Source organism: Squalius cephalus, assembly GCF_949319135.1.
Source record: "Squalius cephalus genome assembly, chromosome: 13".
Classification (NCBI taxonomy): domain Eukaryota; kingdom Metazoa; phylum Chordata; class Actinopteri; order Cypriniformes; family Leuciscidae; genus Squalius; species Squalius cephalus.
Genome location: NC_137134.1, coordinates 22,811,297 through 22,838,702, shown reverse-complemented (window position 1 = coordinate 22,838,702; position 27,406 = coordinate 22,811,297). Strand labels below are relative to the sequence as shown.

General features: G+C 38.5%; 1 protein-coding gene across 2 annotated transcripts; it reads right to left on the bottom strand.

The window, feature by feature from the left end:
• Positions 1-24,430: 24,430 nt before the first annotated feature.
• s100b (S100 calcium binding protein, beta (neural)) lies at positions 24,431-26,274 on the bottom strand. Of its 2 annotated transcripts, none has more exons than XM_079891145.1 (3): positions 25,685-26,274; positions 25,275-25,442; positions 24,431-24,597 (listed from the first exon to the last, which is right to left on the bottom strand). In XM_079891145.1, the coding sequence occupies exons 2-3, from the start codon at positions 25,410-25,412 to the stop codon at positions 24,448-24,450; spliced, it is 288 nt and encodes a 95-aa protein (XP_079747271.1). In that variant the 5' UTR covers positions 25,413-25,442; positions 25,685-26,274; the 3' UTR covers positions 24,431-24,447. The 2 variants fall into 2 exon arrangements, with proteins under 2 accessions (XP_079747271.1, XP_079747272.1); XM_079891146.1 differs by having other exon boundaries at positions 25,676-25,709.
• Between the last annotated feature and the right edge of the window lie 1,132 nt (positions 26,275-27,406).

Sequence of the window (27,406 nt, the reverse complement as noted above, 5' to 3'; positions counted from 1 at the left end):
TGAACAAAGGTATTACGGGTTTGGAACGACATGAGGGTGAGTAATTAATAACAGAATTAACCCTTTAAGTTTAAAGTAAGTTACAATCTTTATTTCTTGCTTTAGATTCACCTCACCAAGCCACGCGACACAGGACATGTTTTTGTGCCATTTGCACTTTTTTTCTGTGTAAACATGCAGAAGCTCTTGACATGTATCTTTTTTCATTTTCAATTTTGTTTTCCAGTAAAAAGATCTTACCATCCTTACAACATTCAAATTTCATCGAGAAGCAAAATTGCGCAAAAACGTAAGACTTGTTTTGAGAGAATGGGTATGTTTACAAGACAACGTGCTAAAATCCTTTGCATTTTTTCACGTACAGACGTCAACGTTGTCAAAACGTTCCCCGTTCATACTGATCCGCAAAAAAGCCCCCCAAAAAAAGCCATATTATTCATACCAGGCCAATAGTTGGCAATGTCACTTTGTAAAGGAAAACGTCACGCCTATAGACTGAGCACGTAATACGCATGCGCATGACATCACTTTTTTTACAGATTCGTTTTTTTCTGTAGTTTACACAGAGACGATAACGGTATCCTTTTCAAAAACTTGCTCTTTGAAACCCGTTTTCAGGCCCCCAAAATGCTGTTGTCATCTAAATAAACGGCCAAAACGCATAAAAAGTTGTACAGTATGTTTAAGTTGAAAACGTTGTCGTGTAAACGGCCCCTAAATCTTGAATTTTTTCAAACCAAGTTGACAAAATAAGCATAAATCTAACCAAATGTTGGGATTCTGTTCCATTCTAACGTGCTTCATCTGGGTTTTTTTTTTAAACGGCCCCAAAATCTACTTCTGACAGATTGACAAACTCTATTAAATAGATTGCTGTGGACTAAAGGTCATTGATCAATATATTGTCTTCTAAAGCTACTTGTTATGATGTCTATACAATTATGTAATGTAAAATTCTTCTTCTTTTTTTCAGCATAATGTCAGATCAGCCAGAATTTCTGTGTACATAATCTGACTTCAGTTGTTCAGTCTAGACTCCAGCCTTTCTCGATGCCGGACCCTTGTGGGGGAAAAAAAACTGTGTTAGGCCTTGAGTGGCGTGGATTCTGATTGCTTCCACTTGATATAACCAATTCTGATAGTGGTAAATCCCACATCATGATTGCTGCCAACACGTCACATCAGTCCTTGAACATCGCTAGTGATCTCCTGCTCCGTGAAGACATCTGCCCCTGCCTGTATACGGACAACCAGAGGAATGAGGCCAGCACTTCTGTGTCCATCTAACAAGGTTTGCATTCACTGCACTCCACTGCAAGGTTATAGCAAAGCCTTTTACATTTTTGGAAGAGATTTCTTTGATTTGATCTACCTCTAAAATGACGCTCTTTATGATCCGAGTAACTCCCAATGGATAGACTCATAAAGTCTCACCTTAATTATTTCCAATCACATACGTATTTTTCTTTTAATATGGTACATTACAAAAGTTTAAACACATTGTGAATGCCATTTTATGTTTTTTAAATTGGAGGCCTTTCCCTTTTTTCCTCAGCGAAATGAGTTTAAACAGCTGTAGAGTCATCCAGAAATGAAACAAAACGGTAATTAAGCTCTTCACAAAACGAGCCCGGCGTGTTTAGTTAATTTTTTATTTTGCGAGTGTTTAAGCAAACCTGCGACGTGAATCCCTTGGCTGTGCTCATTGGCACAGGATTACATCACAGGTCCCTCGTGAGGCTTCCAATTTCTCATTTTCTTTCCCATCTCTCATTTTATTTCTCATACTATTGTTTCGTTTCATCATTACTGAAGAAATGATGGGCCAGGGCTCCATTTCCCGCACGTCCAAATGTCTCTGTTATGGGTGGCCGTGGTGAGGTAATCAGAGAGGGACAGCAGGATAGTGAGGTCATTAATCTGAGATGTTACTTGTAGATGGAGATTGATAACCCATAAAATCCAATATGGCGGCATGGCACTGCAGGCTGAGTGGGCTTGTGTTTAGGGCAGAGAAACTTGGGCAAGACTAGTGTGCATTATAAAGAAAAAAAATGCAGCATTATAATGATGATATATGGGGACATATCATATATATTTTGCGATTTTGAAACAAGAGTTTGATGTACTGTCACAATATCTAAGAATATTTCCACATGCCCTCCACAGCAAGGTTTGACATTTTGTATTTTCAGTGTTTTATTCCACATTGCTATGTGGTTTGTAGGGTGTTGAGAATAGTTGCCAGGGTGTTGCTATGTAGTTGCTAATGTGTTAAGAATATTTTTATTACAGTTCTGTACAGTTCCTAAAATATTGTTGGTGGTTGCCAGAGTGTTGCTATGCAGATGCTAATGAGTTCAGAATATTTTAGTACGTTACAGTGCAATTCCAAAAGTGTTGTGGGTAGTTACCAAGGCGTTTCTATGCAGATTCTTAGTTCTAAATATTTTTAGTATGTTACAGTGCATTTCTTAAAGTGTTGTGGGTAGTTGCCAGAGTGTTGCTAAGCAGTTGCTAATGTATTTGGAATATTTTTTATTACATTGCTATGCAGTTGAAGAACATTGCTTTGCATGTTTTTGTCTGGTTTTTAGAGCATTGCTATGTGGTTGTCTTGTAGGTGGTTGCCAGGGCATTGCTATGCAGTTGATAATGTGCTCTGGATATTATTATTGCATTTCTATGTGGTTCTGAGAGTGTTGTGCATAGTTGCCATGGTGTTGCTATGCAGTTTTGAGTCTGTTCTAAGTAAGCACTTTGCTAATGTGGTGTTATTAGCTGTTTTCAGGGTGTTGCCTGTTTTCAGGGTGTTGCTATGTAGTTATTAATGTGTTCTAAATATTTTTAGTGCATTGTAATGTGGTTCAGAGATTGTTGTGGATAGTTGTCAGGGTATTCCCAAACAATTTTGAACCTGTTTTAAGTGTAGAACTTTGCTAATGCTGTGTTATGAGTGGTTGTCAGGGTGTTACTATACAGTTGGTAATGTGCTCTGAATATTATTAGTGCATTGATATGTGGTTCTGAGAGTGTTGTGGAAAGTTGCCATGGTGTTGCTATGCAGTTTTGAGTCTGTTGTAAGTATAGAACTTTGCTAATGCTGTGTTATGTGTGGTTGCCAGGGCGTTGCTATGAAGTTGTTAAAGGGGTGATGAACTGAGAAATCAAATTTTCCTTGAGCTTTTGACATATAAGAGATCATCATACTATAATAATATCCTGTAAGTTTCAGAACTGAAAACTACCTTGTTAGTCCAATAAAAGCTTTTATAGACATCAGGCTCAGCAAACGACTCGTTTTTCAAAGTGGGGAACTATGACGTCAAAGAGGATAAAACACCGCCTCCACAAAAGAAGATCAACGCCTACTTCAACACGGCCTGTTTAGCCCCGCCCACCGATTCGCCCAAACATGCTAAATAACATAGGACGACATGATGATTGCTAAACCGGATCGAGCTACTTCCAAGCAATAAACATGCTGTTTACTAAATATTGTGCGTGCCTGTTTGTGGAAGAAGACAGTCATAAGCTTCCTTCGGATTCCAGCATGGTTAAACTTTATTAAATCAGTCAATCACAATTTCCCGACACGGATCTGCCAGCAACATGTAAGTAACCATGTGTATTCTAATGCCTGATCTGCGATCAGTGATTTCTGATGTGTAATTATTCAAGTTCAGATATCTTTCTCTTAAAATCGTTCAATACTGTTTATGCATCAGTGACTAAACGATCAACTTCACATAATTTCTCGTAGTAGCCTATTATGAAAATAATCTTTTTTAAACTGTTATTAAATTATATACAGAAAGCGATCAAAGAACGATCCCTTTCCATTCGGAAGCTGTCAATCAAACAGCACAGCGCGAGCCGCGAGAGCTTATCTGGACACTTACCAAACTCGTGATGAAATAATGACACTGTTACACTACACAACGAAGCTCTTACTGTGTATTCACATCGTGTTTGCATTGTGATTTGGTGTAAGCATTTGTGAGAGTGCAAAAATTGCGTTGCAATGATAAGATCTTTATTCACGCGATCAACAGACTGTCTGTCATCTGCTCAGTCAGTGCTCATCATGCTACAACCTTTCATGTGATGGAATAGATTTAAATATAATGCTTGAAACGATACTTTTCACGATTTGTTAATCTCGATAGCTCTAATAGTAAAAACGTAGTAAAAGTTTTCGAGAGAGTTCATGTAATACTAGCTATTTCATATGCAAGCATGTCAGCCAATCACAGCAGTGGGCGTTTGCACTGCAGTCTCACAGCAGACACGCCCCTTAAAACGGAGCGTTCAAATCTGAGGATGAAATCAGGCTTGGAAAAATGGCTTTTATTTATAAATTATGAAAATTTTTGATGTAAAAATCATACTAACATTATAAAGGCACCCCAGGCAACATTATAAAATAATAAAACAATCCAGTTCATGACCCCTTTAAGGTGTTCTATGCTATGCAATTCCTAAAAGGCTGTGGGTGGTTGCCAGGGTGTTTCTACAGTATGTGTTTGCTAATGTCTTTAGAGTGGTTTTAGTTTTTTCCTATAATGTTGTGGGTGGTTTCCAGGGAATTGCTATGCAATTGTTAGTGTGTTCTGAACATTTTTAGCGCATTGCAAAACAGTTATTAAAATGTTGTGGGTGGTTGCCAGGGGGTTGCTATGCAGTTTATATTGAGTTCTTTGTGATTGTCAACACTGAGTTATGCAGGATGTTGTAAGTGGTTGCCAGGCCAATCATTGTGCATTGAGAGTGTTTTTAGTCGGATTTCTAAGTGGTTTCATGCAGTGCTTTAAAGTTAGTGAGTCATAACATGGTCATTTATTTGTATAGTATGTATTACAGCTACACTAGTAAAACAACCTGTTTAGTTATAAAGGGTTGAAAGCCATTGTAACTTATTAAATTATGATGTAAATAAATTTGACTATCATTATACAAGGGCTTTGGGCAAAATGCAAGAACACTGTAGTAGACTGTGGCCTCTTTTGAGTTTTCAATGAATAGAGCGGTTCTGTCTCCCTCTCTCTAGCAGTAGAAAAGTCTGTTTCCTCCAAAGACTGCCATATGAATTAATTATGGATGTCACGGAATATCTCTCAGGACTTTTCTGATAAATATTGATTACATGCAATAACAAACACGGGGAACACAAGGGATTGCAATAAACAATACATCAGCGGATGAAAATGCAACAAAGAAGCAGCCTTTTCAGTTTATAGGGAAAAAAATAGAATCATCTAATGTATCTTTAAAAGCTAACATGAAAAAAACAAGATTAGAACTCGAAATCTAAGGCTCGATTTAAGATTAATTGAGGCCAGACTTTTTCAGATGGAAGCTGTATCTCCTGGTACTTCGTTTGAGGCGCTTTATTAAGAATAAGAGACTTGGCACAGGCGTTTAGCACTAGATCTGAATCAAAGTGAGGTTTCGTGAAAGTACATGTTGCTGAATTTTTAAAGGTTTGGAGAAAGCCTTGGAATAAAGTCTGCAGGGCTTCCTTTGATCTGTTCCTACACCCTCCTGATATTTATAGAGCATATCAGCTCAGGGTCAACCTTTGTGTAAACTTCTTTAATAAATGCATTTACATTATATTAGGTCTAATTATTCACTGTTTAATATTTTCAAAGCTCGTTTGAAAATGAAGCCAGTAATGAGATTCCAAAAGAGCATTTAATCTGCATTTCAGACTCTTTGCTAATGAAATAACAAAAGATTTTAGTTTTTTTTTTTTTTTTTTTTGTTCAGTCTTAAGTACAGAGACAGAGATAAAACGATTTTATAACCCTTGATATCTCATTTTATATTCTTTATTTCATGTTCTCTTTTTGGAGACAAAAATTAAGAATTAGTCACAGTAAAGTGATGCAGTCTGCATGTTTTAGCACATTTTACTACTCTTTCTTGGTTCAAGAGACTTAATAAAAACATAACTGAGAACTTCATCAAGTATCATATGGTTCTCCTTTGAAGAAAGACAAATAGAAAAAAAAAAACACTTTTGACAAGATAAGAGAATTTACTGTTTTAGCTCTTTATTTTTCCTTAAAGCTACACTGTGTGATTTTTACCCCCATCTAGCGGTGAAATTGTATATGACTACCCAGTGAAAATTAGTTTCTGTTCCTCTCAATTCCGAGAGCGTTTTAACTCCTACGGTGGCCGTATTATTCCAAGATTAACATGGCTTCCAGTTATCACTTCGTCCATGACAATAATAAACAATATGTCTAAAATGAATAAAACTACAGGACAGATGTCAGGAGGTAAACAAAAACTTACAGTGTCCTTTTTTTATATAGCTTAAAAAATTGCGCCTTTAAAACTATTCATTACCTGTGATCCGTCGCAGCACAGATTTATGTTACAAGGTAAACAATACTTTTTCACCATTGACGCGAGGATGAAGTTATACTAGAGGTCGTTCTGACGTTATGCACAACCATGCTATGGTTAGACAAGCAACTATAAAACTTCGAATTTACACAAATTAATTACAACAGGCTGAATTACCTGTCGAGAAGAAAGCAGGCAACCTCGGCGTCCGTTTTAAAATATTTTCTACCCTTGAGCTCTTTCCATCTGGGAAAAGTTACTCCAATATTGACTATGGTCTTGCTGATTTGTCTGTCGCGTTGACGTTTTAATTCTCTCTTTCAAATGTGAGTACGCACGCACGCACACACACACACACACACACACACACACACCACACTATCTTTCAAATCTGCCGGCACTCGCAAGCTCGCGAGTAATCTCCCCCTCGCATTCGTCAGGTGTCACTGAGTGAAAAACGCAAAAGGCGAAGCTTGAATTTACAGGCATGTCCCTCTTTGGCTAATGTAGTTTCAAGATGGAGGGGCAACATGGCGACCGGCATTCGAACCCCTCACCCGTATGTACGTTCAATGGCAGATTATAAACTTAAGAGAATACTTTATTACTTGAAAGAAGTAAATATACATTAATGAGCACATATATTTTTGAAAGAACTAAGTGTTTTTTGCTAAGAATCAACTAAAAAAGTTACACAGTGTAGCTTTAAGATAAAAATATAATATGAATATTTGTAAAAATAATAATAATGTGTGTGTGTATAATATTGTAAAATGAAATTTATTTTAATAATTCATATTAAGTAATCTAAACCATTTTAAAGTATAATTGTAAAAATCACAGTCTGTAATAATTAAAGAAAAAAAATATAATAATATAAATAATGTGTTTATTATATATATATATATATATATATATATATATATATATATATATATATATATCATTTGAATTATTGTTGAATTATTTAATAATCATTCAAATATATTTTATTTAGTTAGTTATTTAGTTAGTTAGTTCTATTTTAACCATTTCTACCACAATTAAGAACAATTGCAGCATTGCATACAAACCCTAGGTAAAATTAAAATAAGAAAACAAATCAAATAGAATGTGCAATATTTTAATAATAACCTGTATTATTTTAGTATAATTGAGACACTTTTACAGTTTTAATTAATATTTTGAAACAGTTTTTATTTTCATATTTTTATTTTAAAGGTACACTGTGTAGTTTTTTAAGTATTTTATTAGCTAAAATCAATGTCTTCATTCATAAATATGTCCTCATTGGTGTACAATTACCTCGCTAATGATCTGACTTATCCTCTTAAGCGAAGAATTTCTTATCTTTATTTACATTGGACGGGTAAGTCCAAGGAGGCTTCCATGTCATTCCGCCGTTTTGAAAAACTATAATAGCAGAGAGGGACAAAAAGCACTTGCCTACCTCAACGCATTTTCGTTCAGAGCCAGCGTCACGTGACAGAAACCAGCTGAGGCGCTTGTCACTGCCCCAGCAAATTTGAAAGGTTGCACTGCACAGTACTTCATATTGCAGGATCATACTCGTCATGGAATCCTCATTCCTTTTAAAAGGAAAGTGACCGGCGAATTAAAAAAACTAGGGTAAATATCGGGATAGCTTTTCCCAGGTGGAAAGAGCTAATGAAGGAGAAAGACTTCGAAAGGGACACTGAAGTTGCCTGATTTCTTCTCGACAGGTAAGTCAATGTTACGGTCTAAATTACAAACTTTTTTTCATTGCTTGGTTGTGTAATTCATTATATAGGCAGCATAACAGTAGAACATGTATAGTTAAACTCAATGAAGTGCTATTGGAAGACATGTTGTCATAGCCTCTTGGTACATAACGGATACCGTAGTTGCAACACGCAGTTGAAAAAGCAAGGCGCTAGAGAGCACTATTCGTTTCAATGCAAAATACAATTTCACCGCTAGATGGGAGAAATTCCTACACAGTGTACCTTTAATTCAAATTTTGGTTGTAGTACATTATTTTATTATTTTTTAATTAATTTTAGATTCAGTTTTAGTTTTTAACCCTGATTATAACAATATGGAGGAAAACGATAAAGTAGGCTACAATATCTATATATATATCTATATCTATATCTATTTATATATATACAGTACTGTGCAAAAGTCTTAGGCATGTTAATGGCCTTTGGGGGCGAGGGGGGGGGGGGGGGGGGTATTAACATGCCTAAGACTTTTGCACAGTAGTGTATATATTATTATTTTTTAAAGAGCACGAAGCCTTTGCATCAAAACTGCATCAACTTCTTTAGTGTCATTTTATACTGCATATGCACACTGTCTTTATTCCCTGACACGCGTCTCCTGTCAACATTGCTCTGTATCTACATGGATAGATGCCACAACTCTATGACTCTACCAACCAGTAAACCCCTCCTCTTAAGCCGAGGATTGTGGGTAACTACTGGGATCAAATTTGGTCAGCATCAACCGTGTCCCTATACTCTCTTCTTCAAAGCCAAAGGCTCGCCTGTCCTTTTGCGACTGTGCCTTTTTTATTTTGCCTGAAAGACTCTTTGATGGGCTTAATACATTTAAGGGCCCTCTGCTCGAAAAAGACGGCAGACAGAAAAGAAAAAGAGAGTGGAAAGACGACAAAATAAAGCATCTTTTCTAAGAAACAAGGTCCCCGAGGAGAATACAACCTCGACTGCATCTAGCCACACATTTGATTGTCCCCAGTGTGTGTGTGTGTGTGTGTGTGTCTGTGTGTGTGTGTGCACGTGTGTTCGTTCTATTCTGTGGCATCCCACAGTCACCCTAGAGAGTCTTGTAAATGGACACTGCAGAGATCTCATACAGTTCCACTGCAGAACTGGAGGAGTAATGTGTGTGTGAGGATTGAAAACCCCCCAACGTCAACAAAGATGCAAACAAATCTATGACAAATTATTTGTCATTTCATTATTCATAACATAGCCTACTAATTATTAATTCGTTTCCCAGTTGCTTTTCATGAGGAATGTGTGAATTTGACTTGTTAAAACAAAACTCGATTTCAACTTCCACAAGGGGAAATGAAAACACTCGTGGTAAGAAAAAAAAAACCTTGATATCTTCTTGAAATGTGTGAAAGTGTGTGTGTGTGTGTGTGTCTGCACTGTAAAAAGTGATCAGTTGACTTAACTTAGAAAAAAGTGAGGAAACCTGTTGCCTTAAAATTATTAAGTAAATAAACTTCATGTGTAATTGCAAAAATTAAGATATGTGTAATTGTTGTTCACATAACTTAATTTTTTCAATTACGAATAAAGTTTATTTACTTTAAGTTAAGTCAACTGACCACTTTTTACAGTGTGTGTGTGTATGTGGCCAAAAGTTTGGAGTAAATATGATTTTTTATGCTTTTAAAAGAAGTCTTTTATAGGGGCCGTTTACAGGACACCATTTTAAACTAAAAACTGGAAACTTTTTCTGTGTTTTGGCTGTTCGTTTCCACGACAGCAGCATTTTGGCGGCCTGGAAACGTGAGCTTTTGAAATCGGGTTTCAAAATGCACGTGTTTAAAAACAAGACCGTTATCGTCTCTGTGTAAACTACAAAAACGCGAATTTGTGAAATAAGGTCGTTTTCGAGGATCTGTGTGAACGGGAATCGTTTTGACACACGTTTTCTTCTGTATGCGAAAACGCAAAATAAAAACTTTTTTTCATTTTTACACAGTCGTGTAAACGTACCTGTCACGGATCCACTCAGCACACCTCAGCCAGCGTCAACTCAACACACCTGGTCGCGATCTCACTCACCCGAATTCTGATTGTCTGCACCTGCAACTCATCACTTCACTCTGGATATAAACCCCAGTCACACCACAGCTCACTGTCCGGTCTCGTCTTCAGACACCCGTGACTCTTCAGCGCTATTCTCCATGCTCCACATTTGCAAGTATATCTCAAGTTCAAGACTCTCATTACTCTCTCTGTGTGTTCCCTGCCAGCCTCAGTATCCGGTGTTCTCCTGGAATCCCTCAAGATCCAAACCCGTCCTGTTTGTCTCAACCAGCTAAGCTTCATTTATCCAGTTCCACGCCCCGAGTGACTTCCTATGTTTCATGCATTCTAAAAGACTCTAGTTCTACGTTATATTCCCTGAGTTTGACCTTTTGTGCTTCCCAGTTATCCGGAGCTGCATACAGTGTCTAAATAAACCTTTGTTATCCTTTACTCTGTGTCCTCGTTCATACAGTGGTGTGACAGAAGACCGGACCACACACAATGCAGGCTCCCACGGCTTCCGGAATCTCCGCTTCACCCACCGAAGCCTCTCAGAGTACCCCTGCGCACGCAGCCGTCACCCCGCAACCAACACTACAGGAAACGCTAAGGGAATTCAGTCATACTCTTCAGAACTATCGACCTGCCTCAGTAAGTCCCATGGCCAAACCTGCTAATTATTCGGGCGACGGAGAGTGCAAAGGGTTTCTGCTACAGTGCAAGCTTTATATGGAGGTAAATGCTGTTCAGTTCATTTCTGAAAAAGCCAAAATTGCTTTCATAATTTCCCTACTCACAGGTCGAGCGTTGAACTGGGCTCAAGCTCTCTGGGATTCCAATGCACCGGCATTACAGTCTTTCAACGAGTTCCTTGATCATTTCAATATAGTATTTTCTCAAACATCCAATACCATATCAATTCATGATCAGTTGTATCGCCTACGGCAAGGCAAATCCTCTGTTTCAGATTACGCCCTGAAGTTCCGAACTATCGCTGCAAGCAGTGGGTGGAATGAAATCGCTTTGATGACAGCCTATCGGCAAGGCCTCAACTCTGACATCTGTTTACAACTGGCCATTTATGACGACACCATCGGGATAGAAAAACTTATTCAACGCTCCATACTCATAGCTCAACACCGCAATGCTTGCTTTCAAAATTTCTCTGCACGAACTCCTCGCCTCTCCGAGCCCGTAAACCCTCCAGTACCAGAGCCAATGGAGATCGACTCAGGACGTCTAACCACAACAGAACGTAATCGACGTCGTACCAATAATCTGTGTTTCTACTGTGGGGATTCTGAACATTACCGAGCTGAATGTCCCGTTCGTCCCAGCCGTTCGGCGGTGAGTACAGTTGAACTACCATTTCCTGTATCAAACCTGAAGCAAACTCCAGTGTCACTTACCTACCGAAACCATTCTGTTTCAGCTAAAGCTCTGATCGACTCTGGTGCTGCGGGGAATTTCATATCAGCCTCTCTGCTCAGCCGGTTACAAGCCCGCCGTCGTCGCTTGAGTCGCCCACTGAGTATTCACTCCATTCTGGGAAAACCCCTCAGTAACAGAAATATTCTTCACTGCAGCCCCGAGTTACAACTTTCCATCGGATGCTTACATCAGGAAAAATGTTCATTACTGGTACTGGAGGGCTCCACATCTGATATCGTCCTGGGACGCCCTTGGCTTAACCAGCACTCGCCTGACATCTGCTGGACATCTGGAGAGGTACGCCAATGGAGTGATTACTGCAAATCGCATTGTTTACGTCCCATCAAGAAGAACTCAACCGCCCCGTTCTTGGTCACTTCTCCTGCTATCCTGGGTTCAACCTCCATCGAGAGTCCAGCCACAGATACAACTCCTCAGATTCCTCCAGAATACCGGGCGTTCCAGGACGTGTTTAGTAAGCAACTCGCCACCATTCTTCCACCTCACCGGCCATGGGACTGCGCAATCGACCTGCTGCCTGGGGCCACACTACCGCATGGGAAAATTTATCCATTGTCCATCCCGGAGCAGAAGGCCATGGAGGAGTACGTGGAGGAAGCTCTACGCCAAGGATACATTCGACCATCCACGTCCCCTGCCGCTTCAAGCTTCTTCTTCGTTGGGAAAAAAGACGGAGGACTCCGTCCATGTATTGATTATCGCATTCTTAACGCAGCCACAGTCAAGTACAGATATCCGTTACCTTTGGTGCCCTCAGCCCTGGAGCAACTCCGTTCAGCGAAAATCTTCACCAAACTCGACTTGAGAAGTGCTTACAACCTGGTTCGTATCCGTGAAGGAGACGAGTGGAAAACGGCCTTCATCACTCCTGCGGGGCACTACGAATATCGGGTTATGCCCTTTGGCCTGTCCAACAGTCCAGCGATCTTCCAGGGCTTCATGAATGAAATCTTCCGAGATATGCTCCACCGGTTTGTGATCATCTACATTGATGACATCCTAATCTACTCCTCCAACCTCGACGAACACATCCTTCAGGTGAAGAAAGTGCTAAGACGCCTCCGTGAGTACCAGTTATACCTGAAGTTAGAAAAATGTGAATTCCATCGAGAATCCATGCACTTCCTCGGGTATGTAATCCGTCCAGACGGCATCTCAATGGATCAAAGTAAAGTGGAGGCGGTAATCAACTGGCCTAAGCCTCAAACCCTGAAAGAGCTGCAACGCTTTCTCGGCTTTGCCAATTTCTATCGCCGGTTCATCCGCGACTACAGTAAAATCTGCGCTCCAGTGACATCCATGGTGAAGAAGGGCACCAAGCAGCTAACCTGGTCTACAGAGGCGAGTCAAGCCTTTGTAAACCTCAAAGAAGCCTTCTGTTCTGCTCCTATGCTAAGTCATCCAGATCCAGAACTACCATTTCTAGTGGAAGTGGACGCCTCCACCAACGGAGTTGGAGCAGTTCTATCCCAGCGGCAGGGGACCCCTCCACGACTTCATCCATGCGCCTTCTTTTCACGTAAGATGTCCCCGGCGGAGCAGAATTACGATGTCGGTAACCGAGAACTCCTGGCTATTAAGTTGGCGCTAGAGGAATGGAGACACTGGTTGGAGGGAGCCAATCATCCGTTCCAAGTGATCACAGATCACCGCAACCTTGAGTATCTCCGGGAGGCCAAGAGATTAAATCCTCGCCAGGCTAGGTGGGCTCTCTTCTTCACACGCTTTAACTTCACGGTTACTTACCGCCCTGGTTCCAAGAATCTCAAAGCAGACGCCCTGTCACGTTTATATCAGCCTGAATCCACCACAGAGAGCAACGAAACCATCCTCCCTCCAACTATGATTGTCAGCCCCATCCAGTGGAACATCGACGAACTCATAGCCGACGCCACCCTTGCCGAACCTGCTCCGCCGGGAGGTCCTGAGGGGAAGGTTTTCGTACCCACCAATCTCCGTCTTCCCCTCATGGACTCTGTACACACCTCTCCGGGCTCTGGACACCCAGGCAGCCAGCACACCCTCTCACTCCTTTAACAACGGTACTGGTGGCCCAGCATGGCTCAGGATACCTCCCGATACGTGCAGGGATGCACTGCTTGTGCTATGGCCAAAGTACCCCGACGTCTACCCGAAGGAAAGCTCCTGCCACTGCCTCTTCCGAATCGACCCTGGTCCCATCTGGCCGTGGATTTCGTCACCGATCTACCATCATCCGACTCCAAGACCTGCATTCTAGTGGTCGTGGACAGATTTTCCAAGTCCTGCAAATTGATTTCCCTATCTGGTCTTCCCACAGCCTTCAAGACAGCAGAAATGTTGTTTTCCGAAATCTTCCGCCATTTCGGTATACCAGAGGATATTGTCTCGGATCGGGGACCACAGTTCATATCAAGAGTCTGGAAATCCTTCTTCAAACTTCTGGGGGTATCGGTCAGCTTGACGTCGGGGTACCATCCACAGTCTAACGGCCAAGCAGAACGTAAAATCCAGGAGATCGGGAGGTACCTGAGGACCTACTGCCATGAAGCTCAGGACCGCTGGAACCAGTACCTCCCATGGGCAGAGTATGCCCAGAACTCCCTACGCCAGACATCCACCGGATTGACACCGTTCCAGTGCGTTCTAGGGTATCAACCACCTCTTTTCCCTTGGACAGGTGAACCTTCGGACGTTCCAGCGGTCCAACACTGGTTCACCGAGAGTGAGAGGGTCTGGGACTCAGCCCATGTCCATCTTCAGGGGGCAGTCCGGAGGTTCCAACAGCAGGCCGACGCACGTCGTAGAGCCACACCCCATTATACTCCTGGCCAGCTGGTGTGGCTCTCCACCCGGGACATTCGCCTCCGGCTGCCCTCTCGTAAGCTGAGTCCCAGGTTCATAGGTCCGTTTGCGATACTGAGGCAGGTCAATGAAGTCACGTATCGACTCGCACTACCCCGTCACTACAGGATTGCACCCACTTTCCACGTATCACTGCTGAAACCTTACATTGCACCTCTCTCTTCCCCTTCCACAGAAGCTGACGCTGGTGAGGTACCCCATCCTCCTCCTCCAGTGGACCCCACTGACGAAGCCGTGTATCAGGTCCACGCCATTCTAGATTCCCGACGACGGGGGGGCCAACTGCAGTATCTCGTGGACTGGGAGGGGTTCGGACCAGAGGAGCGCTGTTGGGTACACCGGGACGACATCTTAGACCCCACGCTCCTCCAGGACTTTCACCGTGAACACCCGGATCGTCCAGCCCCTCGTCCTAGGGGTCGCCCTCGTCGTCGGGGCATACGGCCCTCAGGAGCTGGCCGTGGAGGAGGGGGTACTGTCACGGATCCACTCAGCACACCTCAGCCAGCGTCAACTCAACACACCTGGTCGCGATCTCACTCACCCGAATTCTGATTGTCTGCACCTGCAACTCATCACTTCACTCTGGATATAAACCCCAGTCACACCACAGCTCACTGTCCGGTCTCGTCTTCAGACACCCGTGACTCTTCAGCGCTATTCTCCATGCTCCACATTTGCAAGTATATCTCAAGTTCAAGACTCTCATTACTCTCTCTGTGTGTTCCCTGCCAGCCTCAGTATCCGGTGTTCTCCTGGAATCCCTCAAGATCCAAACCCGTCCTGTTTGTCTCAACCAGCTAAGCTTCATTTATCCAGTTCCACGCCCCGAGTGACTTCCTATGTTTCATGCATTCTAAAAGACTCTAGTTCTACGTTATATTCCCTGAGTTTGACCTTTTGTGCTTCCCAGTTATCCGGAGCTGCATACAGTGTCTAAATAAACCTTTGTTATCCTTTACTCTGTGTCCTCGTTCATACAGTGGTGTGACAGTACCGTTATGCTCACCAAGGCTGCATTTATTTTATAATAAAATACAGTAAAAACAGTCAATTTGAGAAATGCTACAATTTGAAACTACAGTTTTCTTTTTTTGATACATTTTCAAATGTAATTTATTCCTGCGATTTTCTTTTTGCAGCGTCGTTACTCCAGTCTTCATTGTCACATGATCCTGAATATGCTGATTCAATTATTATCAATTATTATTGATGCGCAATTATGAATAACATATTAATATATTATAATAATATACAGTACATTTTTATGTTTTATTTATTAATGTAATAATTTTTGAATGTTTTATTATTTCATTATTTTTTTAAATAAATTCCAGCAATTTACTGTATTTTAATGGATGAAGCCTTGGTGACCATAAGAGACTGCTTTCAAAAGCAATTGAATTTTATTTTTCTATTTTCACATTTCAACAAGATATTTTAACCAGCCAAAATAAGTTCTGATATATTAAAAATAATTAATTTCAAATAATAAATCATTACATATACAGTATAACAAAGTTTTTGCAAGACGGTGTAATTATTTTAAATGTAATGTATACAGATGTGATGAACAGTTCGTGCTTCAAAACTGACAGACTTTGCTTTGACTCAGGGATAAATCGCAAACTATTTTAAATTAGGTCGCAGTGTGGTTTGACTCCAGGGACTCTGTTATTGCTACAGGCGTTTCTGACCTCGACCAATCTGACTTACACAAGAACAATAAAGCCGAGCAGCAGAACGGCACAACAGAGAAACTCCTGTTATAAATAAATGTCAAAACTTTTGAGGAAACCATTTATAAACCTGTCATCAATCTCCTTCCAAGGTGCTTTGAACTCAGTAATGAAAACGATAAGGAAGTTATTTTGATGCTGCACATGTATGGCTAAAATTGGACAAGGTCACAGATGCTTTTTTTTATTTTTATTTTTTTTATGTGAGCATATGTGCAAACATACACAACTTAAAGGTATAGCGGAGGATTTTCCCGAATTTTAGAAAAGAACCGCCCTCTCCACTTTTTGAAAAAATGCACATGCGCAACACTCTACCTGCTCCCGAGAGGGAACGCCTATTAAACGTATGCACAAGCTAATCACAGCTTACATTAACTTTTACTAGCAGTGATTTTAAATGGATTTCTCCAAATAGCATGCCAAACTTTACCTGTCAAGTAGAAACTTCGCGACTGAGGCATCAGTGGGAAGCCCAACCTGTGTTTTGAGCGCACGCCATCGTGTGAATCGTGTGCACGAGCACGTACGACGGCCTTACGTAAACATATCACCAGAATGATTGACACTTAGGAGGACCAATAGTCTTGATGATCCACCCGGAAAAAGAAAATCCTCCGCTATACCTTTAACGTGAATCCGATTTTTCACCCATTCGACAAAAATCTGCAATTGGAAGTGTGATAATTGCACACCTACTTTCACGACTAAACGTTATCATGCTATTGTTTTTAAAACACTTTAAACACACAAAACTGAAATGTTGTTAAAAAAGCAATGTAAAAATTGTTAGCTTGGAATTTGTGTTATATGAATGCCAATTACTTGTAATCTGGATTACATAATCAGATTCCAAAAATGAAGTACTTGTAATTAGATTATGTTACGTTTTAGAACACTCATAATCAGACTATGGTTACTTTTTTTATTGGTTATGTGATTACATTATTCACACAATGGCAGTAAAACATTCATAATTTATTGATTGTCCCTAATTCTTCTTTTTCATGTTTTAAGTTTTCATTTTTAAAAAAGCATATCGCTAATATACATTCATAAAGTCTTCTAGTTTTGTGAAATTGCACTCTATTAATAAGCAAATTGGCTATAATTACATGGTAAATTGAGAACCCTACTTTGGGAAACCTTGACATAATATAATGTTTAATAAACTTTGTTAATAAACATGTTGTTGATAACCAAAATTGGAATATATTTTCTTTTGTTCTTTGTATTCTTATTAGGGCTGTGAAACTATTAATCACGATTAATCGCATCCAAAATAAAAGTTTGTGTTTACATAATATATGTGTGTGTACTGTGTATAATTATTTTGTATATATAAATACACACGCATGCATGTATATATTTAAGAAATATTTGCATGTATATAATGTGTATTTAAATAAAATTAATATAAATATAAATATTTTATATATATAAAAAAATCTTAAATAAATACATGCATGTGTGTGTATTTATATATACAAAATAATTATACACAGTACACACACATATATTATGTAAACAAACTGATTTGATTAATGGTTTCACAGCCCTAAGTTTTATGTTAATATGCATGGTGCAAGATTATTCTATTCAATTGAATGTGATAAACTAGTTAGGTCAAAAGTAATCTAAAAGTAATCCAAAAGTAGTCAGATTATATTACCTAAAATGTGTAATGGATTACGTAACAACATTTTCTGTTGTGTAATTTGGAATCAGTAATGGACTACTATTAGTAAGTAATCTACCTAGCACTGCACTGACACTTGCAGGTGCAAGAAAATGTTCTCTTCAGGATAAAAACCTGGCAAGCATTTTGGTTTACTAAGACAGCTCTGGTTGAAATCACAGAATTATACGAGCGACCGAGGTCAAACTCGCCGCTGAAATCCTGGCTCTTCTTCTTTAGAGACAATCACATCTACACTGGTGGGGTTAACCAGACTCAGCATCCAAAATAACAGCGCACTTGTTTGTCAAGCAAGCTGTAAACAAATATTCCTCTCCAAGACGGCACGGTTATATCAGAAATAGAAAAGCATAATGAATTCGGAGAAGAGCCACTTGTAGAATGCAGAAAACATCATTTCGGCACAAGAGCTTCCCATTTCCGCCTGTCCTGTGGGTCTGCTCAAGCACACGCTGGATATGAAGGCAAATATGTTGTGACGTTTCGGAGTATTGGCCCTTGTTGTGCTGCTCGCTGTGACAGATCATTTTCCGTCATTATTCCGAGCCTTCAGCGACAATTCTTTTTAAAGTGATACACCAGTATCTGGTGTAGGAAAAGATGTATCAGTGTTTAAGAGAAGAGTACAAATGGGATAAAATAATACTGTTTATCTGCATGGGGTGCTGATGGTGCGAGATGCGAAACTATGAATAAAATCATCGAGGTATCCACACGTTTACATAGACCAACAAATAAAAAAAGTGGTGATTTTGATGAATTAATCAGCATATCAATTGACTACTTTTAAATATTTGAATATTTAAATAAAAGCCTAAATTAAATCTGTTTATCATATAAAGCGATCAAGTTTCTTCAGATAATTTGGACTAAACACCTCGATTCATATGGAATAGTTTTACGATCTCTTTATTAACTTTTTGAAGCATCAAAGTGGTAGTTGCGTAGCTGTCAATGGAGGGACAGAAAGATCTCAGATTTCATCAAAAAGATCTTCATTTGTGTTCCGAAGATGAATGAAGGTCTTAAGGGTTTGGAATGACATGAGGGTGAGTAATTAATGACAGAATTCAAATTTTTGGGTGAACTATATAAGTATGGGCTCTAAGGGGCCTGCCGGAGAGCCCGGGTAATCTGTAAAATAAAAAATATTATCGTATGTATTTAAGTAGATTAATTAATCACATGTATTTTAAATCTGTCTGAAAGCCTCTTCAAAAATGAAGGAAATCTTATGCAGATATATTTAGTGAAATGCCGTTCTTAAAAACAGTATCGTAGCCATCTCTTTTCTTTCAGATTTCTGCAGCGAAATCCTCATCGTAAGTCACTGTGGTGGAGGGTTAAGACCCCACCTGAGGTCCTTATTGCTTTGTTATTGTTGCGGTTCTCTCGGGGAAGCAGAATGCTTGGGGAATAATCGGATGGAGCATAAGTGTGGGCTCTAAGGGGCCTGCCGGAGAGCTGGGTAATTTGTAAAAAATACTATAAACCAATCAGCATCCTACAGTAAAATAAGCACATATTGATGTCCCATTTGACCTCTTCAGATGTTTTCCAGGACATACCGATGTTCTTCAAACACGCACATAATATACGATAAGGTTAAAGGCCTAATGAATCACTGGCCCGTAAGTAATACTCCAATTAAAATGACTTCCTTTCCGCCTCCCCGTGAGCAAGGGCAGGTGCTAATGCAAGACGGCCCGCTCTCATGGAGGTCACTCACAGGCTGCTATGGGTTATGGTAGGACATCTGTTCTCACTGCTGGGGTCTACGAGCTCCTGGGGTTACTTTTTTCTTTCTTATGCGCTCACAGACATATATATGCACGCACACACTCCCCTCCTTCCATCAGGGTGGTCACTGGAGTCGGCCGGTGTAAGTGAGTTAGGAATATTTGCAGGTGAGCTAATTATTCTTGTGCTGTCATGTTTCCAGTCGAGCGTGCAGGACTAACCCCGATATAATCCCCTGAACACAATCACCCTTTATTTAATTTTGCTTCTCATATCATGTGCATCCATGCAGCCCCAAGAAAGCATCTCTGCTCGCTTCTGAGACCCTTTCTTCCCATTTAAACAATGAACACCACAAAGAGGCAGAGGTAGGGGAGAGAAAAGGGTCATTCTTTGAATTATTTGTTTGTATTTTCTGTAGCATTTTAAACATTTAGATTTATGGAATAGTTTATTGTTTTAAAAGAGGGAAAATGTGAGGGTTAACAGTATTGATGTGTTATAATACTTTGTCTTAAAAAGAGTGAGAGGAGAGAATGAAGGCATAATGCTGGCTTTTTATTTCCATATTTTGCTGTCCTCCTCCTCAGTCTTCTCCATTTCTGTCACCTTTTGATTGCGTTTAAAGCGCACTGGGTGAAAGTGTTAACCGAACAGTATAAATAAACATTTCTAGCTATACGGTCCACATGGGAGCACATCGAAACCTGCCCTTATTATGCACTGCTATATAGATATTTTTCAGCCATGGTTTATAAAATACCCATTCCTGCCTTTAGGGACACACCGATATGAAAATTTTGGCCGATAAATCTAAATCCAAATTTTTATATAATTTTTGAGATCCTGATTACAAAAACAAAAGTCTCACTATTAAAAGTCATGTCCCAAGCACACAATTATGACGTTCTCATTATGCACATGGTGCACTTAACTGTATTTTCCTGTTTTGAAGTGATTCCAATCATATTTCGAGCAATTTAATATAGATAATAAAGAAATAATCCATTATTTATTGTCTTTAATATATCAGCCAAATTTGCATACTGGGCCGATTACGATAATATTAAAAAGGATTGTATATCGGCCGATACTGGTATGGTGGCCGATATATTGTGGATCCCTAGCCGCCTTGTAATAAGTTTAATATTTAAAAGCACTAATTAATGACAGGCTGCTGAATTATTATAAATAAATGCAAACCAGACATAATAATCCGGCCATGGTGCAAAGCGGAATTACTTAACAAATGTGTAGATGTAAAAACTGTGTCCACCAAAACAGCATCAACCATTTAATAGGGATAGTTAGCATTGTCAAATGATAATGTATATCAAATCAGCAATGTTTTGCACTCTCTGCTGCAGAAGGTATGCACACACACGTAGACATAAACAATCAATCAGTGACTGGCTGGCACTCACAGAGAAGTACTTGCAGTTATGCTGCATCTTGAGGCTTCTATATAATCAAAGAAGTGTTTGTCCATGATGGTGGATGTCATTAAAACGCATTCTGTCTGCATCTCTCGCTCAAGACACAAGCATAAACAGCCTATATAACAAGACTACAGTCACTCAATCCCATCTCTCTCTCTCTCTCTCTCTCTCTGCATTCCCTTCTTTCTCTTTCAAGTGTTCTCAAAGCTGCCTTGAATCCCTAATGATGGAAAGAAAATGAAAAATCTGGATGGTAGGGAAATTAATGTATGTTAATCATTGCTCAGAGCTCATGATGATATAATTTCCAAAACGTACGTGTGTGTGTGTGCTGTGTGTAATTTATACAAATGTTATTAATAATTACACATTTTAGATTTTTTTATTTTCAACAATGCAGTCAAAACTAAGTGTGATGACAAGTTACAGTAGATAGATAGATAGATAGATAGATGGATGGATGGATGGATGGATGGATGGATGGATGGATGGATGGATGGATGGAGATGGATGGATGGATGGATGGATGGATGGATGGATATAGATAGATAGATAGATAGATAGATAGATAGATAGATAGATAGATAGATAGATAGATAGATAGATAGATAGAAGGATGGATGGATGGATGGATAGATAGATAGATGGCTATCATATAAATAGCTAGATAGGCAGACAGACAGACAGATATGTGTGACTGTGTCGTCAAAAGTATCAAGGTAAAATCATAGTTGTGTGATCATGCCATATTTGAATATGTTCCAGAAGTAGCAGACTGAACACCACCACAGAACTCTGTCTTTTGGCAGCAAGCCGAGTTCCCAAATTCCACCCTAAAGTCCAGTCCAATGACCTCATGGGACATTACCTACTGTGGGATGCTAAAAGATGCTAGTCAGACCACACAGCTGGGTAAACAAACACAAACACACACACACACAGAGAGAGAGCGCCTCATTTGCTCAACTCAGCCAAAGCAATCACCCCGAGGCACTCATCCTTCACTCCAGAAATACTGTGGACACTTATTTTTATCATGCTTTATTTATTTATTTATTTATTTATGCTTTATTGCATTGTCAAATAAATCCAGTGACTTTATCATATTGCGTCCACTCTCCACCTCAACACATCTCTCATTTTCTCAGATCAGAGAACGTGTGCTGGCACGGCACAACACTGCCACTTATCGGAAGTATCCAGTACGGCAGTCTGTGATTGGTCGATACTTAAAAGTCCTTCAAACAAACTTGTATTTGTCTGTTTGGATTCGTAAATTGCATATAAATATCTGGCTGATTTTCAAGCTGCTTACATAAGGTATTCTTTATCAGATTGTGTGTGCATATAATATTTACATCTTTCAGGGTCTTGCAGAGTGACATTGATCTGTTAATTAGTACCCGGATGTGAAGGCCTCCTTATTGACCGTTTGTGCTGGGTAATGAGGACACCTGCGGGACATCTAAATCAATGGAAGTCACCAGGGACATTGCCAAGCAGTTGTTTAGAGGCGTCCTCTAGCTAAGGAAGCGCACGTCCATATTTTTTCTAAAAGAGAAGGTAATTCCAAATGATTTTCTTGGTTTATAAAGCCCAGTGAGTGCCAGTTCCTCTTCTCAAATTGCATTTAAATTACATTTTAAATAAATAGTAGAATTATTCATTCTGTTTTGAGCTATACAAAGACACTGGAGAACATTTACCATGTATCCTGCTATAAATAACATGATACGATTCATGGATAAAGAAAACTTGATGCTGCGTTAATGAAGGGATAAAATTGAATTATTTTAAAACTAATGCTAGATTTTAAAACTGATAGATAGATAGATAGATAGATAGATAGATAGATAGATAGATAGATAGATAGATAGATAGACTGTAAAAAATAACAAGATCAATAAGTCGACAATTATGTTTTTACATTTTAAACTTAATTTTTTAAGTTAAGCGAGATTCAACTGATTTTTAAGTCAGTTTAATGTAATTTAAGTTGAAATGACTTGTACTGCCAAGTTGATTGTACTTAATTTAAGGCACCGAGTTTTTATAGATGGATGGATAGATGGATGGATGGATGGATGGATGGATGGATGGATGGATGGATGGATAGATAGATAGATAGATAGATAGATAGATAGATAGATAGATAGATAGATAGATAGATAGATAGATAGATAGACTGTAAAAAATGACAAGATCATTAAGTCGACAATTATGTTTTTACATTTTAAACTTATTTTTTTAAGTTAAGCGAGATTCAACTAATTTTTAAGTCAGTTTAATGATTGTTTGTACAAATTGATTGTACTTAATTTAAGGCACCAAGTTTTTATAGATGGATGGATGGATGGATGGATGGATGGATGGATGGATGGATGGATGGATGGATGGATGGATGGATGGATGGATGGATGGATGGATGGATAGATAGATAGATAGATAGATAGATAGATAGATAGATAGATAGATAGATAGATAGATAGATAATAAAATTGCTTACACGTTGCTTGAATTTCATCTGTTCACAATTTTATTTAGCTAGTTTTCATTCCATAATTCTAACAGTTTGGCCTCTGAAACTGATTTACCTTCTATAAAGAAAGACCTTTTTCACTTTGTAAAGAAACATTCATTCATTCATTAAGTACGATCAAAACAAATTTGAGTAAATTATTCTTATGTAAACTGTTGCATTCAGTTCAACACAATCATTGGCATAAATAGATTTTTCTATGATTTACACAGAAAATCGCTTATGTTTAATGAGTGAGGCCTGATGTTTTGAGATCGTTTGACATTAACTTTTAGCTTAGGTTACAATTGGAAACACAATTCATGTACTATAACAAAAAAACAGACAAATCTGAGGCAATTAAGACATGAAAAACACTAGCTTTGATGCCTCAAACAACATATGTTGGATGGTCATAAACATCATACCATATGCTCGATAGATTTTTTCAAAAGAATAATTTGCTTTTGTGGGTCTTTTTAAAGCACAGTGTGATTTGTCTAAAACCCTGGAACAATCCATTGTAAGTCAGCCTAATAGTCTGAAGCTAATCAGAATAAAACATTTTATAATAAGTCTGGAATTGAAATGACAAGAGCGCAACACCTGGTCCGCATTTCACTCGATGAGATTTATGATGGGCATGTCTTGGAAAGAAAATGTCTAGGCAAAATAATAGAAACATGCTTTGTAATAAATTATAAACTGGTTTTGATTCTAGCAAAACAAGCCAAGCAAATTGTCATACAAGCAGCGTGTACATTCTGTCCAAACAAAACAACAATCCTAATACGGTGTGATAAAGAACAAAGCAAAATTTAAGAGAAGGAATGTATTGTGACTCATTAAACTACGGAAAATTTAACTTGTTTTTAAATCCGACTCATTCGTCTTCGTGGTGTTCGAAAAACTCATGGCAACAAATGGTAACCATGGTGATGAAGGTCATGAACTCCTGAAAATCGCACTCAGAGTCGCCGTCGGTGTCCAAGCTTTCCATCAAACTGTCCATTGTTGCTTGATCTTTCACTTGCTGAGGGAGATAAAGAGAAAAACCTAAGAAATACGAAAATAGCTAATTTGCTTAGCATTAAAATATTCAATCTAGGGTTGTCAAATCGATTAATCACATTTAACATAAAAGTTTGTAAATATATAAGTGTGTGTGTGTGTGTGTGTGTGTGTGTGTGTGTGTGTGTGTGTGTGTGTGTGTGTGTGTGTGTGTGTGAGTGTGCGTATGTGTGTATATATACATATTAGTGTTGTCAAATCGATTAATCAACTATATAATATATATAATATAAGTGTATATAGTATTATATTTATATATATATATATATACATATATACATTATATTTACTGTATATATACATACACACACACACACACACACACACACATATATAAACAAACTTTTTTGTTAAATGCGATTAATCGTGATTAATCGATTTGACAGCACTAATATATATGCTGTCAAATCGATTAAATCGATTTGATATATATATATATATATTTATATATATGTGTGTGTGTGTGTGTGTGTGTGTGTGTACTTAGATGCGATTAATCAATTTGACAGCACTACATTTTAATCGTAAATTTTTGACACAAAACCTCAATTTTGACAAAAAATCCTTGATTGTAAATCAAATATTCGTACATTTTCAAGACAAAGTATAGGGTAAAATAAAAAGTAATTTTTTAATTACCTCAGTAAGAGTCGGGAATTCATGCGTGAGCAGATCCTTGAGTTCGCTCTTTTTTAATTTGTACTTGTCACCTTCTTTCGACGAGTACTTGTGGAAGGTGTCAATGATGGTTCCCAGGCAGGTCTCTAAGTCGGACATCTTAATGTACTGTAGTGTGTTCGACGTTTTCTGGAATAATTACAAAAAGCACAAAAATGTTTGAAACCAATTTCAAGCTGTTTAACTTTTCCCCTCAAACGACTGTAAACGTTTAAGTGTTGGAGCAATTTTATGGACCATTAACTTTCTTTCTGTTTTTCACTTGTGCAAACACATTTCTAGTCATTATGAAGTTAGCTTTGCAGTACAGAACGCTTGCAGCGAAATAAGCTGTAAAACATTGTAATGATATAAAAACTTACTAGACTTACCAGCAGAGAGTTTGTCAGAATGAAGCGATTCGGAGCCGAGTGAGATGGGAGTCTATTTATAGGTCTGTAACAGAGGGGCCTGTAGCTTTGAGATTCTGACCTGTCAATCACCAGAACTGACCAATGAGCTTCTGACCTTGTTCTCACTCCACTACACACATATTCAGAGTGAGATACAAAGAGTTGAAGATCAACGCACACACAGAGTATAACACTTGTCTGGCCAAATTTATAGTAAAGAAGTGAGTGGAAAAACCTGTTCCATGAAATAATGCCTTTGCAATCATGCAAAACGTTCTTTACATGAAAAATCGTCTCGAAAACGTATTAAATATGTTTGATTGTCTGCATGTTTTTGATGTTTCTTTGGAAACATCCTGCTTTTGTCCTGTCAGTCTTTTCCAAGGAAATCAAACAGTCTTCTTTTCTATACATTGGTCGTCTCGTCGTCTCACTCTAGGCCGTGAGGATATGTTCACAACTTTTTTCCCTCTTTTTTGCTCTCCTTTTGATCTTTCCGGGAAGTTCTGTTGCCCATAAGCGCACACAAGTGTTTTGTTGTCAGGCATCTGGGTGGACGACAATAGTGTGTTTGAGAGGAAGTGAGTGGTGTGGCATGTTAATCAGCCGATCCTTTTCTGTTATAGAATTGGCCAGACGTGTGTCCTAAACACCAGTGGACTATTAAACAGTTTTGACACCGAGACAAACACTTTTTTTATTTATTTATTATTATATATTAACTTAAATAAATGAATAATTTATTTATGTTAATATATTATTATATATTGTATGTATTTTATATTCAATTAATTCAGTGTTTGAATAATAACATTAATAACAATAATCATAAAAATAATAACAAATAATAAGTGTTATTATTATTGTTGTTGTTTTCTTTTTACAACACTTCAATGTTGCTTTACAACAGAGAATGAAAATAAAAGAATGAAAATAAAGTTTATTTTCATAACTATGAACTCAGCTATATATATAAATACTGTATTGAAATAACATAAATTGAATAACAATAATAATAATAACCATTGTAATTGCTTTTTAAATGTGTTTAGTGTTGCTATTATTATTATTTACAGGCAGTTTGCATAATAATAATCATTTTATTTACCGAGTGCCTTTTTAGCATGACAACAGAAAATGAAAACTTGTAATCTGCTTGTTTTAATTTGATAAACATCAAAGCAATATAATTTCACAAGTATCAATATTTACTCTTTTAACAATATATAAATATGAATAACAATAAATATAAATAACAATTATATAATGCCTATTGTAGTATGTGTTACAATATTATAAAAATGAAAAGATGGTTATGGATAATAATATAATAAATTATTTGAATGTTTATGCCTTATGTTTTAACTATTAATGTATTTAGTTGCACTAATTACTACTATTGTTCTAGGCGTATATAAACAGTGAAATCTGAAGTCATGAAGTCATAGTCTATATTAAAATGAAGAGGTGCATGGGAATGCAGTCACGGGGCACTATGATCCTTCACTCTCCCGTCCCACTCCTCCCTGGCGTTTGCCCAGCGGGCCGGACGGTTGGCGATTGCCGGACGGCCTTTATTCCGCCATAATAAATGTGTCTTTGTGGCCTCATATAGGCAGCACAAGCAAACTGTTGTTGACAGCAAACACTGCATCTTGTGTGGGGCTCGCTGTCCTGACGGCCCTTCTCTGGGGTCAGATG

Coding starts and splice junctions, on each gene's coding strand:
- s100b (XM_079891145.1), bottom strand. CDS start 25,412: ATGTCCGACTTAGAGACCTGCCTGGGAACCATCATTGACACCTTCCAC. Junction 24,598..25,274: donor AATTCCCGACTCTTACTGAG/GTAATTAAAAAA, acceptor TATCTCCCTCAG/CAAGTGAAAGATCAAGCAAC.